The following is a 16,125-nucleotide window of genomic DNA, read 5'->3' on the forward strand; positions in this document are numbered from 1 at the left end:
TCGAGGGAACGCAGCGGTGGGGGTGGATGCGAAATAGTTTCTCGTACAGAAGCGATTTCCTGCCAGACCAAAGAAGCGCTCGATGAAAAAGGAAACGCCTGACGGATCGCGCTTCCCCTCCCGGTAATTCGGTTTATACAAACTTATAAGAAAGGGAGGAATCCGGCCTGGACCGCGCCCTGATTGATTCCACCCGCATACCACCCCCGTCCAGTAACTGTTTTAGAAACAGTTGCAGCGGCTGGGGAGTTGGCCTTTACGAAGCCGAAGAATTCCGGCTGAGCCGCGAGCACAGCTGGCATTAGACGCTAAAAAGAAACCTAATTTATTCGTCCTTTCTCCCGGTGCCATCCAATCCCATTGGTCTACGCTCGTCGCCAGGGAGCTTCTCCTTCTCTTGGCGAGAGAAGGATCGTTAAAAAGCGATCCCACTGGTTTATTATGCGGAGACCCGCGGGAATCATCGAGGGTTGCCTTATAGTGGGGGTGTTAGGCGAGAGAAATTTTTCGTTTCGCTCACCTGCCGGTTTTCTGCCATTAATGCTGCGTTTCGTAAAACCGGAGGTGTGAAATAGTTGGAATAATTGAAAACTGGATGTAAAAATCTGTTCGTTAATTAATACCAGGTGGAAACTACGGCGTGGCGGGGATATTAAAAGTAAGCTTTTAATTAAATTTGATTAACGAATAATATTTTGATAACTTTCTCTGTTTTCCGTTGGCAGATTACTTTCTTTTTTTACGCTGTTTCAAATCTACAATTTATTCATAGTTTCGCGAAAGTTCACAGAGTCACATCGAAACGTTCCGCACGCGGAATGTAACGGTATCCACACGCAGGCGGAGAATTCGAGAACCGATATTCATCGCGTCGATCGTATCTGAGGTAGGGAGAGCAGCAGGGGTGTCCGCGGCACTGGATTCGATTTCCCCAGGATAATTGCGAATCTGTTTCGCGAAATTCCAACCGTTGCCGCGCAGCGCGGAAATTATTCGTCGCTTCGAATCGTTAGTCCAGAAATCGTATAATAATTCGTGGACGAGGGCGCTGCGTCCCCCGACGGAACCGCGTTTCCTGCGCCACCGTATTTCCGGGTCGCGGTTCCGGGACCAGAACGAGAGCGCGCACCGTCGATCCTCGACCAAAGTATTCCGTGTACGCGACCATAAGTGCCGTAGCGATTGTTAATGACACGGAAATCCATTTATTTTCTTTGTTTTTCCATACAACTTCGCGACGTTTAACAGAAGAGTCGAACGAAGACATTTTTCGCGGAATCGGTTCGGTTGTGTCGGAGTAAATCTTTTGCTTGCTTGGTTGCTCTCGTCGACGGAAACGTCGAACGTCGCTTTGATCTATCGCGAGAGTGTCTTCAAGATTCGCAGCGGGATCTGTGGAATTTCGAAACGTGTCTTTGTGAGCCAAGCCATCGGTGGAGGCACTGGGAAGCATGTTTGGAGGGGGGGATGAAAACGTGTCCTCGCAAGTTGAAAGTGAGTTCCAACGATGTCCTCGAGTGTCTCGAAAGAGGAACGCACGGAAAGTTCTGTACAGTAATCTTAAGTATTCAGGATAATTATTTAAAGCTGTTCGTGAAACGAACAAATTATTTCACGATGTAGTTTTACTGCGTGTAGCAAAAAAATTCGACAAGACAGACATCGACTAGATATCGGGGTCAAAGTGTATGACTCTAGATTGCAACGCACACCACTCCTCGTACGTGTATTAAATATATGTCTGACGCCACACTGGCTATACTACTGTCGCTCCCAGCGCACCAGCCATGACCCAATCTACTTGCTCAATGGAGCCACTGTTTTTTATTCCAAATCGTAGTTGTCCGCCAAACATCGTACATATTTTATTTCCGGCTCATCGACAACCTACAGGTCCAATCTGAAGCCTCTCCACCTTTTTTCAATCGTCCCCTAAAACGAGCGAAACGAGCCGTTCGATCCGTCACCCGAATGAAAGCTGAAACGCGCTAGAGTGCTCGTCTATGTCACCCTCCCCCGTGCCAGAAGTAAACCCTGTCCCATCACGCGGTTCGACTTCCGGGATGAATAATTCCGCGGGCGTGGGCGTATAAATAATTAGACGTACGTAAAGGGAATCCGTGGTCCCCGAGATTTTCTTGTTACCACGTTGCGACGTAGTCCGTAGTCGACTCACCTTCGACCCTCGCGGCCTAACCACTTCTTCCCTCTCTCGCTACGCGTTTCCGTTGCACGCTGAATTTCACCCCCGGGATATTTCTCTCCCTCGTCACGTCCAGCTAGCTGCGCAACGCAGTGTCGTGTCTTTGTGCATTCGTCCCTTTCTATTCCCACCGCCTCTTTCGTCCCTTTTCTTTCGTGTTTGCAGAGACCCGCTGCTACTCGTCCTGGTGCCTTCCTATCGTCTTTACCGCCCCTCCACCCCCGCGACTTCGCTGCTGGTTCCCCTCGCGACGCTCCGCAGGGTCGAAGGAGCAGCAGTTTATACTCTTCTCCGTGGCCTCCAACGGCGAAATATGCCAGACGGCCTACCCACCCTCTTCGAAACGCGTGCTATTTACGCGCCGCGGGTCATCCCCTTCCGGATGAGAGAGGAACACAGCCGCGGCTACTGTTTTCCCTTCGCGAAGAATACTGCCTAGTTTCAAGGGAGGATTATTTCGAGTCCAGGTCGCGCTGAAGACTAAAAGCCACGGCTTCGGGGCTTTTTGATCAACTACCAACGCACGGATTTAGTTCTCTCTCTCTCTCTGTCTCTCTCTGGTGGATTTAATGTGGCTCAAAGGAACAGGATGGGGAAGTCGAAGTAGCTTTAATGGTTCGAGGAATTGATTATTTAATGGGATCTTGCGCCGCGGTGATAGTCGGAATGAATTTTTTAAGAGGCTCCTTGGAGAGCTACTGACGAGCTGGAGTGTTTATTTCAGGGGGCGATAATCGTCGAGTTTGACGATTAAACGTCTTATTAAATTATCAGTGACAAAGTGTCGGATCTGCTGTGGTACTTGAAGAATCTATCGTCATGCATAGGATCGGAATTTCGTGTAGGATATTCCCTCGCATACGCGTCACGTAACGATGCTAATTAAATATTAATCGTGGATAAAAAGGAAATCGAATCCGCGGGAGAAAGCTCTCTATTCCTCTCGCGTTGTTCGAGATACCCAAGAGAATTCAGAGGTCTCGAGCGTTCGAAGATTTTTCGACACTCCTCGAGCATTCCGTAGCAGTTTCCAATTCGCCCCGATATTCCGGCCACGAACCAAGTATTGTTAACAATGAATCCCTGGAAAACTCACGCCGCGAAGTATCGAACGGCCATTATTACCACCCCCGATATCCACCCCCCCCCCCGTAGTCCTGTGAGTAATGCTTATTACGTCTGCCGCTTCGATAACAGACGTCCCCAGTCGCCACTATCGTTAACGAGGAGAGAGAAAAAGGCGTAGCCTGGCCAACGTTGACGGTGAAAATTGCTCCTCCCTCCGCCACGAGGGGGTGAACACCCCATCCCAGTCCCGTTTAGAATTTTTCTCGCCGGGAATTAGCTCGCTGATGAAACGTCTCGTGAAAAAGTGATCATAAAATTGGAGTCCCTCTCGGCCCTGTCCCCTGACTATCCGCCCGAATTCGAGGGATAGAATATTATGATAAAAGTTGGAGGGTTCGGATGAGGGGTGAAAATTACTTTCTGACGGCGATTTTTTATACATTCCTACCATCTCCACTTATTTTATTCCCTTTTTTCCCCTTCAATTTCATTTTTTAGAAATAGAATTCTCGCTTTTAGAATCGCTCTCCGCGGACGAACCTTCGTCAAATGTAATTGTCCCGCTCGTCTCTGGTAATTGTTCCACTTTCTGGCAACTATTTCGAAGAACGATTCGCTCTCCGATAATCACGCTCCCTTCACTGTTCTATCCGGTTTCGAAAGCAATTCTCCGCGAGCTGTTCTACTCTAAAAATAATTCCTCGACCGCGCGTGTAATCCCCTAATCGCACGAGTATCTGGAACTCGATCAATTCGCTCTTGGCCACTTGTTTGCGAGAAATGGCAGCGCTCGAGGAAAATTAAAACCAATGTTTTCGCAACTCGAATCGAGTTCAAAGGAAACTTCTCGCTGTTTACTCGAGCAAGAACTTCTGGGAGACTAAACAGGGCCGCGACACTTCCGTCGTGGTAAATAGCCTCAATTTAAAGTTCGATCGTCGCGCGCGGACCACTTAGTGGTTAACGAAACGTTGACCGGCCAAGATTTAGCGGACCCCTCGAGCCGACTTTCGACTGCCACCGACAGGGTTATATCGGTGGAAATAATTTCCTCGCGAATACTTTAATTACGCCGCGCGTCCCCTCCCCACGGCGGCCCGGGACGAACTTAATTAACCGGCATTAAAACGCTTTAGAACGCGAACTTCTCCGACAAGTGTCTTTTTTTTTGTTCGAGCTTCCGCTCTTTTCCTTCTACTCGTCTTTATACCGCGGGCAAACACGGCTCGCCATCAAGAACCCTTTTCTCACCGCTTTGGCGAACGATGATCACTTGAACATACGACGCTTCATCCCAGCAAGTATTATTTTCAATCCTATAGAATGCGTGGGTAAACGAAAACTATGCGATTTGGAAATTGCAGCGGAAGCTACTCCACAAAATTCGCTACATTTTCCTTCGTTTCTTTTTTTTTTTTTTCATTCATTCATTTCACGAGCAAAGGGATTCCTATCGTTTTTGCGCGTTGATAAAATGCAACGTAAACACGAACGCTTCGAGCCACGATGATAAATTAAATTAAAAGCGTGGAAAAATCCTTTTTGCATCGGTGCTTTCGTCGCGTCGCTTTTTTTTTCAGAGTCAAAATACTTTCGTCGCTCGAAGTTATCGAGCGACTATTTCGACGCAGGGTGGCGGGAAGAGTGGCCAGGAGGGGTGGAACTGTGTTTAACGCGGTACACAGTCCCGCGTTGGTGTATTATGTATTTAATATCAATCACGATTTCAGCTATCAATTGCCCGGATAAACAGGCGGCTCGTTAGGTCCGTGTAAACTGCCAGATTTATTGTACCCTCCGGGGGTAATTCCCGCGGAACGATGATTCATATTCAGAAAAATACGACTGGGTGGCCCGGAGCTGCAGCTGTAACGCGAGTCGAACGAACGAAATTTTTTAATAAAACGCTCCTCGGATGAATTATGGTGAATATTCGGAGCGAACGAATTAATGATATCGCGTCGATACGACAAAGCCACCCGTCCAGCCTGCCGGAAGAGGTATATATATTTCCACTCTGAACGCGATAACTGCGAGTGGAGAACAGTTCGATGTGTATATCTATATATATATTTTAAATACTTTTTAATGTTTTTGCGGAAGGCCAGAGTAGCGTTGACATTTTTCTGTCCAGTACAAAGATTCCCTCGATTTCCTCTGCAAAGGGTTTTAAAAGTTACCCCTTTATCTGCTCCGAAGGTAGATTAAAACCCACTCGCTCAATGACCAAGAATTTATTGCGAGAATATTGAAAAATCTGCTGGGAATGGTCGACCAATGTGGAATTATATATTCGCGGAAGATAAGGGCTGCATTAACTACGTTACGTTCGTGTCGTGGGATTCCAAATTGATCACCCGCTGCGACGTAAACTTAATTCGACTTGCTGTCCCAGAGGCGTGCGGTCAGAGGGTTCAGAGATTTTTAGTCGACAGTGGTTCAAAGGAAGCTGCGCACGGAAATCACTGCTTTGAGGGAAACAGAGAGAGAGATAGGAAAAGTTGTTATCACAGAGATAATTAATACGTATTCAGAATATTTTCTCAGTTGGCACATAAAATTGTTAATTTCCATTCCATTTCCGTTTCGCCCTTTGTACCTCTGCTTATAACTTAGAATATTTCCGCGCGACTCTCTAAGAGCGAAAACAGTAGTCAGGAATTTCGTCAATTTTCCAGAGGTGGCGAACGGAAGTGGTAAAAATTGTCGAGGTATCCTTCGATTCCTGGCGCGGCGTGAAACGAGTTACATCCAAAATCCGCGAGCCCAATTCACCCCGTTTTCTTTCAGCCCCGTTTCCCGGCGGTTTCTGTCGCTTTCGGCATTCCGCGCGCGTCGCGGCGCTCGTCGAAAACGCGGCTGGAAAGAGCCTCGCTAACGACGTCGCGCGTGCAAAAGCGAGAATCGCGTGCCACCACCCGATGGAATTCTCGCGGATTTCGTTCGATAACCGGTGTTTGAGCGCCGCGGTGAACGTCGTTCCGCTTTTCCGGAGGCACGTCGAAAAACAGATAAAAGAAGCACTGACGGAGGTGGGGTAAAATCACGGTTAAAGGCAGACGAAATGCTTTCCCGCGGCTGATTCGTGGCGACCAACTTTCCGCGAGAAAGTGCGTTCTTGCCGGACAGGCTCCTTCGTTGCCTTTTCATTTCCGTTCTTCTCTCCTCGAGAGTAATAATTATGAATAACTGAAGAAAAAAAAAAGAAAAAGTTTGAGAAGAATAATTATTGCGGAATAGGTCTGGAGTCGGGGGGTGGTTTCTCGGTTACAAGGGAGATATTTCTCGGAGCAACTTCTTCGCGGAAAGATGGGAACGGTCTCCCGAGGAACGTATTTCTTGAACGATGCCTCGCTACGAAAATAATCCCTGGTCCGTGTATTCCTCTTTTTGTCCGTCGATGAATGGAGCGCCCGCTTTAAGGGAATAATTCCCGGGGATGAATAGCGAATTCGTCCGTATGAATTCGGTTTCCCGTCGAAACGGTTACGAGGCAAGTTTTCCTGAATAACCGACGCGCCGCTAGCTAAGATTGTTTCCTTTAAAACTGTTGTTCGGAACCGCTGTGCATCTCTCGTCGCGTAAAAATAACGTTTTCATGGAAACATCGCATTAAATCGTTGCCAAGTACACGACGCCGCGCACGCGAACGTGAAAAATAGAGAAGAAGAGAAGGGGGTGGAACGAAGGATGCGTTGAAATGCTGCGTGGACCAATAAAAATGTTATCATTTTGAACTGTTCGTGAAGCCACGAGAGAGGGCACGAAGAGTGAAACAAAATAGGGGAATAGAATTCTGCTTGGATAACAAAATCGTTTCCGGGCAATAATTCTTCGGGCCAGCAATTTTTCTCTTACCTCCAGATATATTCGAGATGGTAACTCCTCCTATTGATCCAGCCTGTATAAACTGCGACACTTAAAATCTCCATAATCCTCAATAAAGGATGCCCAAACGAAAACCCACCCCTGTGCGCGCACAGGCGCCGCGTCCGGACGGAAAGTGTCCCGGATGGATCCGGGCGTTCTCCGTTCCGCGGACCCGCTTCCGTTCCCAGCATCGCCTGTATCCTGTGCCACGATTTAACGGCTTGTTCGTTTCATTTCAGAGGAGGTGTTCAGCTCCAACAAGGCGTTATGGTTCTCGCCGGGCGGCAATAAACTGGCCTTCGGCTACTTCGACGACTCCGACACGCCAATCATAACTATACCGTTCTACGGTTACCCGGGAAGCATCACGTTCCAGTACACGTCCGCGATCTCGATCCATTATCCGAAGGTAAGCGTTCGCCGCGAGAAATACCGCGGTGACGGCGGCCTCTTTCGCATTCCGTTTGATCCGCGCGCCGGCGGAAACGAAGTCTGAAAACGTGTCGACGCGGTTCGTAGCTGGGAAAACCGCCTGGCTTTTGTCCTCTGCACCTCGCTTTTCCTCTGCCGCCCCCTTTACCACGCTTCATCGGGGTATTAGACAATTTTACGCGTCCACGGAACTGCTCGCCGTGCACCAGTGTCGGTTTCCGTTTATTTTCGCGTTGTTTGCGGGAGATGAAACTTGGCGGAACGTAAAGGGGACACTTCGGGTGACTGTTGATTGGGTTAGGATTGGATTTGTGTTTCGTTACAGGATAACAACGCGTCATCTAACTTTGCAAAATTAGGAGCTCTGGTTCGGGTTACGGGTTAATATATGCGGCTGCGCTGGAGTCGCGCGACTTGGCGTGATTCGCAATCGTGTTTTGCCAAAAATTCGCACAGTCGCGGAAAAAAAAGTGACCAACATGGAAACAGTCTGATAACTCGAACTCGCGGAGCAGCGGCAAAAAAGTAGATTGATACTCGCCAAGCGAGTTGTACACCGCCCAGGTAGCGTCCGAAAAACTTCGAGGCTCTGCATATTTCGTCATTTATCTTCGGCAACTGTTTCGCGTGCAAAGCTTTTTTATCCCCCACACGTACCTACGTATATATCTTGTATTTAAAAGAAATGGCGGTGCAAAGAGGTGAGCAAAAACTACAACGAACAACGAGTTCTCCATCACCCTCTAATTTTTGTCGCTCCCGCGCAACTGTGCCAGCCGAAAACGGCGTGTCCGTTTAATACTTGAAGTTCGAAACGCTTCGCTCTCTGACCACTCGTGCTATTCGCTAACAAACTTCCCTGGGGCGGGCATTTTTCGGTGCGCGCAGATTTAAATGGCGGTCAACGAAGCGGACGCTCTGAACAAAAATTACTGCAACTTATTTAATCCACCTCATCTTCGCTCGTCCTACGGGAGACTTTTCATTACAACTTCCAAACGATCCTGCCTTTCCACCGTCAACTTGCGCAATTTAACTTACGCGATCGCGGCGCGGTTAGCAGCTTCGTTCGTCTCGGTTCTGAGGGGGTTGGTCGACCTTCGCGACCGCACAGGTGGCAACGCGATGTCCGTCAACGGCGTCGTTCTTGCACCATCGAGTTCTTTCTAGTCGACGTTATTTTTCGTAGCAAAAAGCTGCTCTTTCGGGGTCCCACGAACCGAGCTGATGGCGGTCGTTCAGGTACATAGACGCGAAGGGTGGTTGCCTCAGAAATTGGCTGGTAGCGGAGGGTAACCGCGTACCAGGCAGCCACTTAATCTCCCTGACGGATGAGTATGAAATATACACCGCGAAGCGCGCTCGCTAAGCCTGTCCGTCACTCCGGATCGTTTACAATGCATCAATTATTATATCCGACGAGTTCATAACTGGGATACCTCGTGGAGGTGGTTGTTGGCGAACGCCTTCTGTAACTAGAACTGACTAATGGCTGTCCCGGATGGTCTGTCGATAACCAAATGCGCCACGAAATTTCGTATTTCGTTAACGACTATCGCGTCGTTCTTTCCTCCGCGTCCTCCTCGTCCATTTGTCAGCACCCTCCGCCACGACCCTCTATAAGAAACTAGAAAAAAAGATACCCGACCAAAAAGAGCAACGTATGATCGTGTGTCTTCCAAATCGTTCGACGTGTCTTGGGCCACGAGCGAACAGCTCGGTCGGTGGAATTTTTGCCAGGGGAATTGCTGTCCGGAGTCGTTCCGCTTAGTGTAGAATGTTATTCGCCAAAGTCCATCCTGCTGCTACTCCGAGCTGCGCAAGAAAACGATCGCGAGCATGGACAGAAACTTGTTCCACGTCTACTCCCCTAACGAGAAGACACGGGGCTGGTCTTGTAAAAAACCTGACGAGCTCCGGGCAAGGAGCAGTTTAACGACGTCGTGGACGAGGAAGAGGGCGGATGGAAAAAGGCACGGCGCGCGCGGCCGCGGGGAGGAATTCAGCGCGGGCGAATTAGGTAAATCTAGCGTGTCGCGGGCGTTTAACCGGGGACACGTCTAGGATAAGGTACGAACACGCAAATTGCGGGAAAAGGTGGCTCGCCTGTTTCCACTTTAGCGTTGTAACGCGCTCCCTCCGCGGCGGATGGCGGAGAAATTTCCCTGGCGACCCGCAAGCTAAGTTTCGCTGCCGCGAGGAGGAAGAGCGGGAAGGTCGCGGTGGCTGGCGGAGGTATCCGTCGGTATCTGGAGCAACAGGGTGTTAAAGTGGCCAATAATGGAGGATCGGTTCAGAGTTCGTAACTGTAAATGTAGCTACGTGACGTCGTAAAAAGGGAATGAAAGATCTCGAGTGGGGTTCTGGGGTTGAGGCAGGTGCCGCGGTTGAATCTGCAAATCCAACTCGCCGAGTTTCCCCTCGAATTTTATTGTGAACTTCGCGGCTCTCGGTGGTCTTGGAAGTTCTATCTCGATCGACGAGTCGAACTGGGTGGAGGGCGGTGGGTAGATGCGGAGAACGCCACCATAGTGGCTTTTTAAAGGAGACGATTGGTACTGTGACGGGATCAGAAACTAGATATTTGCTGCATAAGAGACGAATAATACTCTTCGATAGTGTTCCTTCTGTCGGATCGTGTAAGAAAAGGTGCAATTATTAATTATGGGCGGAATAAAGCCGCGATTAATAAAAATTCTGGAAATACTGAAAGAATAACGAGCACTCTAGTCCGCGCCTTAACAAAACCAGGCTCCGCAGAGAGGTAAAGAGAGAAATGGGCCGCAGACTTATCATGGAAATACCAAAGAGAAAAATCGGCGGGATAAAAGAGGATAAAGTCGTCTGGGCGGTGAAGAAAAAATTCATCTCGTGGCCAGCACGATTCCCAGCCGGTTCTCAATGGGCATCTTCGACTCGGCGATCCTCCTTTCTCCCGAAGTACGTGTCCACGAAAACTCATTTTCCGGCGGGCAAAGTGGCCCACTTTGATACTCGTCACGAATTCTGAAATCCGTGGGAGCAAAGAGTCCATTTAAAGATCACAGAGATTCCGCAATGAGGGGAGACAGACGCGGACGTTTGAAAGGGTATGGAAAAGGGGGAAAAGAAAACGGATGGAGAGCGGCTAAAGGACCAATCTGACGGCCGCGGACAGAAAGAAAAGGATTCGAGGCCTCGACGACGTCGAGGAAGATTTAAATTTCCGCCCTCGGCCTCGATACAACCCTCTAACCCTATCCCGCCAGCGACGTCTCTGTCTTCCGTGACGCAACGCTTCCATCTTGTTGCCTGGAAAATTATTTCCTCCCATCGATTTACTCGTCCGTGCTCCGCGTCCTTAACCAGCCGGAAGTTTTCTTTCTCTCGGTGCACGAAATTGTTGCGGGCTCGTGCCTCCCTTCTTCTCGGCTCGTAAGTACCTTCAGCCTTGAACTTTCAGCGAGAAGCGAATTGGAAACGACGAAGCGTCGAAGTTCCTTCGAAAGAAGGTCCATTTATGTTTCACTGTACGAAGTACTTTTATTAATAATCGACTCGACAGAGGCTAGCGGTGTTGTTTTTTTTTTTTTTTTACCATGGAACTGTTACACTGTTGTTTGCGCCATAAAATTAGATTGCGATGATTAAACGAACACGAGTTGACGCGTAATAAAAATTGCGATTGCCTCTGAAAATGGGAATAAAAATGGAGGGGGAAACAGAGTGGAAAATTGCTAGTGCGTCGTAACATATTGTAAATTATTTCAATACACGTTCCCGTACGCAAAACTCCCGATTGTTTACACAGCTTTTACGAGTGAGAGGAAACACGTTTTATTTTCCATTTTATTCGCACACTGAACACGTGGAATTGATGTCCGCGAGTAGGGGCACGAGATAACTTCGCGCGCGCTTCATTGCGTCTATTGATTCAATTGATCTCTACGCGCGCCGATTACGATAGTTTTAGATCCAGTGCTGGGTTATAATTAAACTACTCACGTATCCGAAAATCATCTCTCGAAGCAATTATAACAGTTTCACAATTTCGCAGATACTCCGCGCCATCGTTCGACGATTTACCGATGATAAGTTCCGCGCGCATCGACTCATTTGGTATCGCGAACCCCCGTTCCTTCCTCTAGCTGCCCCATTTTTTCCGCTGCTCTTCGTCCCGTTTTACTTTTCCTACTTCGACGCTCCAACTCGATGTAAAATATCCTCCACCCTCACCCGCGCCATTTTTTTTCGCACAGTCTCGAACATTTTTCTCACCGCTTCTGTCTCGTCCGTCCCACCCCGTATACATTTTTCAACCCCTCCGGTGCATAGTCCTGTTGATTTGCGGTAAACCACAATATGGCCTGCTCGAGAAAAATATCGCCCACTTAACCCTCTATAAAACAAATTCTTCGCCTTCCTTTTTCCACCGCATCCGCCTTCTTTCCGTTTTTTTTTTTTTTTTTTTTTTATATCCCTCCTTTTATTTTGTTGCCGGCCCATCCGTTTCCCGTTCGCTCCCGCTCCGATCGAGAAATACGTCGAGCATTAATGCGGATTTCGAGGCTTCGATTTTTCAGGGAATCCCCGGGAATAATTTCAACTATTGTCCCGAGGATCGATCGACGATTATAAATTTCTCGGCCTTCTACTACCGTAGCTCGCCGCGGAGGGATGGTCGCCATGACATTATCGGCGAATTTGTGTTGAACAGTTTCTGAATCGTTCGCAATCGATACTCTATATTGTCCCGCGCTGCGAAATTTGATAAACGCGCTGTTTAACTTGGAACAATCGTTCGAACTGCCGGCAAGTATTTCAGTTTTAATTATCTACCGCGGAGGAGTACTCGCGGTATTATCGTACGTTGGCGTTCTAATGAATCATCGGGAGCATTTAGCGAAATCATTTCTCGACGATGCAAAGTGTGCGTCGTTCGAATAATTATCTCTGAGAGGAACGATTCGAACCCGTAAAATCGTACAACGAACTCTTAATTGAATAATTGCCAAGAAGGAAACAGTTAAAAATGGTTTCATCCCCCTCGATGTGATACACCAGGATGCACTTTACGAGTTTTCGGGAATAACCCCACGATTCTTCGCACGGTCGTTGCAGAGGGATGAATCGATCGCGTGAAATTGTTCTAAAAAAAAAAATAAAATAAAATAAAATAGCTTGGATCGATGGCGAATGTTCGCCCGCGCTGCGATAGTCCCGCGAAGTTGGATCGCGGATAGATTTCCAGCGGGAAGCGAAACTAATTACGGAGGGAGTAATTAAATTTTGATATGACGTTCTGATTAAATTCTCGTCCACGTGTGTTGAATGGTGAAAAACGACGAAATTTACGACGGCTGTTCTTTAATTTCCGTGCGATAGAACGTATATTTTCTTTTCCTTTTACCCCCTCGTTCTTCATTTTTTTCTCATCGATAATAAAATCGTATCCCGTTACATCGCGATGTATTTCAAAGAGAGGAAATTACAGACCTCGTCCACACGCGTATTAATTACGTTCCCTGACGTGGAATAATTTTTATTTGAGAATTCAATATTCAGACGACTGGCATAGTTTCTGCGTTTCAAATACGGACGGCAGCCGCGCGTTTTACGTTTGCCTCGATGGAATTTCAATAATCCGATCGATGGACGTACGCGAGCATAATGAGTGTGCCTTAATTTCATTAGAACCGAGATGACTATTTGAAATATTTATATATCACGCGTACTACGCTGTTCAGGTATTCGATGTACCGAAGAAATTGCAATTACGAAGATTCCTCTGCCTAAAACTACCAAAATTCCAATTAACGAAGAAATCGCGGAATTGATGAAGTGTCCAGGAGATTTATAGACGCGTGCATTTTTAATTAACGACGCGATAAAGATCGTCGATGTTTGAGGGACGGCGCTGAATCGACGATGAAACTGACTTGTGCTTTTTATTCTCCTGTTTCAGAGCGGCACGAGGAACCCCACGGTGAAGTTGTTTTACGTCGACCTGGAAAAGGTGATCCAGGGTAAAGTGAGCTTAACTGAAATCGAGGCGCCGGCCGAGTTGTCCTCCAAGGAGCGAATTTTATCCGCCGTCGCATTTCCCACGGACAGCCTCGTGTACGCGACCTGGATGAACAGGGTGCAGAACGAGGCGTACTTTCATTTATGTTACGTCCACGATCGTCAGCCGAATTGCACCGTCGTACGTATATATTATACACTCGCGTGCATATGCATCAAATTCATAGACGGAGCTTTTTACCTCGACTGTTCCTACCTTCAACGAAACGGGGCCAACAGTGGCATCTATAAGTCTACGATAATCAACTTTTTGCTCATTCGAGTGCAAAAAGAAGACTCGGGGAATCGGTTTCCATTTTAAATCTCACGAGTTCCCAGGTTGAATTAGTTTCGAAATGAGTCTGAACTCCTGTAAACATCGAACATTCCTCTACAACCTTCTCGAGTCATCGATCAAGAAATTTGCAAGATCTTTCAATTTCCTTCGTCAAACAAACGTCTCCATCGCTCGTCGAACCGCGGTACGCTCTCCCAGCTTCCGATCGTCAGGTTGTGGAACCCTTTCGTCCATGCACGAAAGCACGAGTCGATCGAGTCCGACGTCGCGCAATTTTTCTTCCAACCACCGGACGGATCACGTGTTCCCTGATCGACGAAGAGGGTTGGAAGGGGTTGCCAGTGGTGGACGGACGACGAATGAAATATTCATCGTTGCAGGCGCTGTCGCACGTCGAGCAACACGGATGGGTCGAGCAGTTCGAGCCGCCTGTGTTCAGCGGTAACGGGGACTCGTTCCTGACGATACTGCCGAAAAGACAGCACGACGGCACCCACTGGAGGCACGCAGTCGCAATTACGAACGTAACCTCGGGCACCCCGAGCACCGTCGCGCTCACTTCCGGCCGCCTCGTCGTCACGGAGATTGTCTCTTGGGACCAGGAAAGGGAGAGCTTGTAAGTACACGCTCGTAACTGTCAGTCTGTTAATCCAGTCGCGAAAAAGGGAACCGCTCTGTGTCTTGTTAATTTAACTCCTTGAAAAATGATTTGTCTAAAATTCCACGGTGCACTCGAAATGAAATTTCGTCTCGATATATGTTGCGGATTCCCAGAAAGACGCGCGTTTCTGTCTCTCCTAAATATCGAGAGATAGATTTGTTGCTGGATTTCCGGGTTGCCAGTATCCTATCTCCTTCGTTCGGTTTCGACCTCGAGTTAGTTATGACCGTACGGATTTGCGTTCCGATGGAAATTCGGTACGACGGAGCTAGCTCAGACTTGGCTGGTCCACCAGTCGTCCTGAATCGCGCGACAGTCGCCCGCGATGGCCAGGGTGGCTCTCGGACGCAAAGGCCAGTTCGAGCGCGGGTCGTTGCACTTACGAAACCGCCCCTTAACGTCTCTCCCCTGGCTCTCTGAAGAGCCTCGGAAAATTCACGCTGACGAAAGGCAAACGCGGAATTCCCTGTAGCCAAAGGAAATCCTTCTTATTCCAACTGTTCGGGCAGTTTTTACCGCGGAAAAAGTTCCATTGTAACTTCCACTGAATCCGACCAGTCACTTTTCCAATCCGTTCTGATCGCGTCCCCTCTCTCGGTTTCGAACTTCGTTTCCGTACACGATGACTCGCGTGATTTTATCAAGAACAATTTTCGCCAGCCCTCGTTGGACGTTGAATCACCTGGCGGACCTCGAAGAACGCTCGTACGTGTAGTTTCAGCTGAGTTACCTACGCGCCCTTCGTTGCTGCTCGATAAAATGGCCCTTGTAAGGTAGGATATTACGCCAGGGGGACACGCGTTATTGAGGATCCTCGTTGAATCACGGGGCAAACGTCTACGTGGCAAGGAACAGGGGCCATCTAAGAAACGTTATCATTTATCACGTAAACGCACCGTTAGGCATTGATACTGTGCTCGTCCCACCTAATTCAATCTCGCCGCGCCGCGGAACAACTTCGAATGGCATTCATCATCCGCTAAAAGCGTCCGCAAGGCGTTCAACGGTTCACGGTCCCCGAGGAAATTAATTTCCCCCGCTGTGATTCTTCTTGTATTCAGGATTTTGTCGCCCTCCGAGAACGTCCGATGGGGATAAAAAATGGGAGTTTCCCGCGCCGCTGTCAGAGGACTTTCTCCGTTCCGCGTAGATCGTTCCACGGTACCAAGCGTGCCATTTCTTCTAGCACAGATAAAAATATCGAGGACGTTCCGTGGGTAATAATTCTTGAATATTTATCGAAACGGGGACGTCGCGAAGGATACGATCGCGCGATGAAATTCGTTTCGAAAATGTATCACGGATTCTAAGGAAGCGATGGCCGCTCGAGATCGACGTGTGTTGCGACAGCGTGTAATACGGTTGGAAATTGTGCTTAAAGGAGGCAATATTTTTGTTCACAGCGTTCCTCGCGGAGAGGAACGAGTTGATTCTCCGGGGCAAGTGCGGCCCTTTTAGCGTCTTTACTCGCTCGATATCGGAAACGAGTGGGAATCGCCTTAGGGATACAAGGCGGGCAAGAAAAATAGCAGCCGTATAAATTGTTTGCCA

The 16,125-nt window shown here is 48.4% G+C and overlaps 1 protein-coding gene across 1 annotated transcript in view; it reads left to right on the plus strand.

The window, feature by feature from the left end:
- Positions 1-16,125, plus strand: part of LOC143429600 (venom dipeptidyl peptidase 4) — a 150,353-nt gene that overhangs the window by 97,733 nt on the left and 36,495 nt on the right. Inside the window, exons 7-9 of the mRNA XM_076905275.1 lie at positions 7,381-7,550; positions 13,518-13,757; positions 14,294-14,529. Coding sequence (XP_076761390.1) covers positions 7,381-7,550; positions 13,518-13,757; positions 14,294-14,529 — 646 coding nt within the window. The remainder of the gene's footprint in view (positions 1-7,380; positions 7,551-13,517; positions 13,758-14,293; positions 14,530-16,125) is intronic.

This window comes from Xylocopa sonorina, chromosome 12 (genome assembly GCF_050948175.1).
Source record: "Xylocopa sonorina isolate GNS202 chromosome 12, iyXylSono1_principal, whole genome shotgun sequence".
In the NCBI taxonomy this organism is placed as follows: domain Eukaryota; kingdom Metazoa; phylum Arthropoda; class Insecta; order Hymenoptera; family Apidae; genus Xylocopa; species Xylocopa sonorina.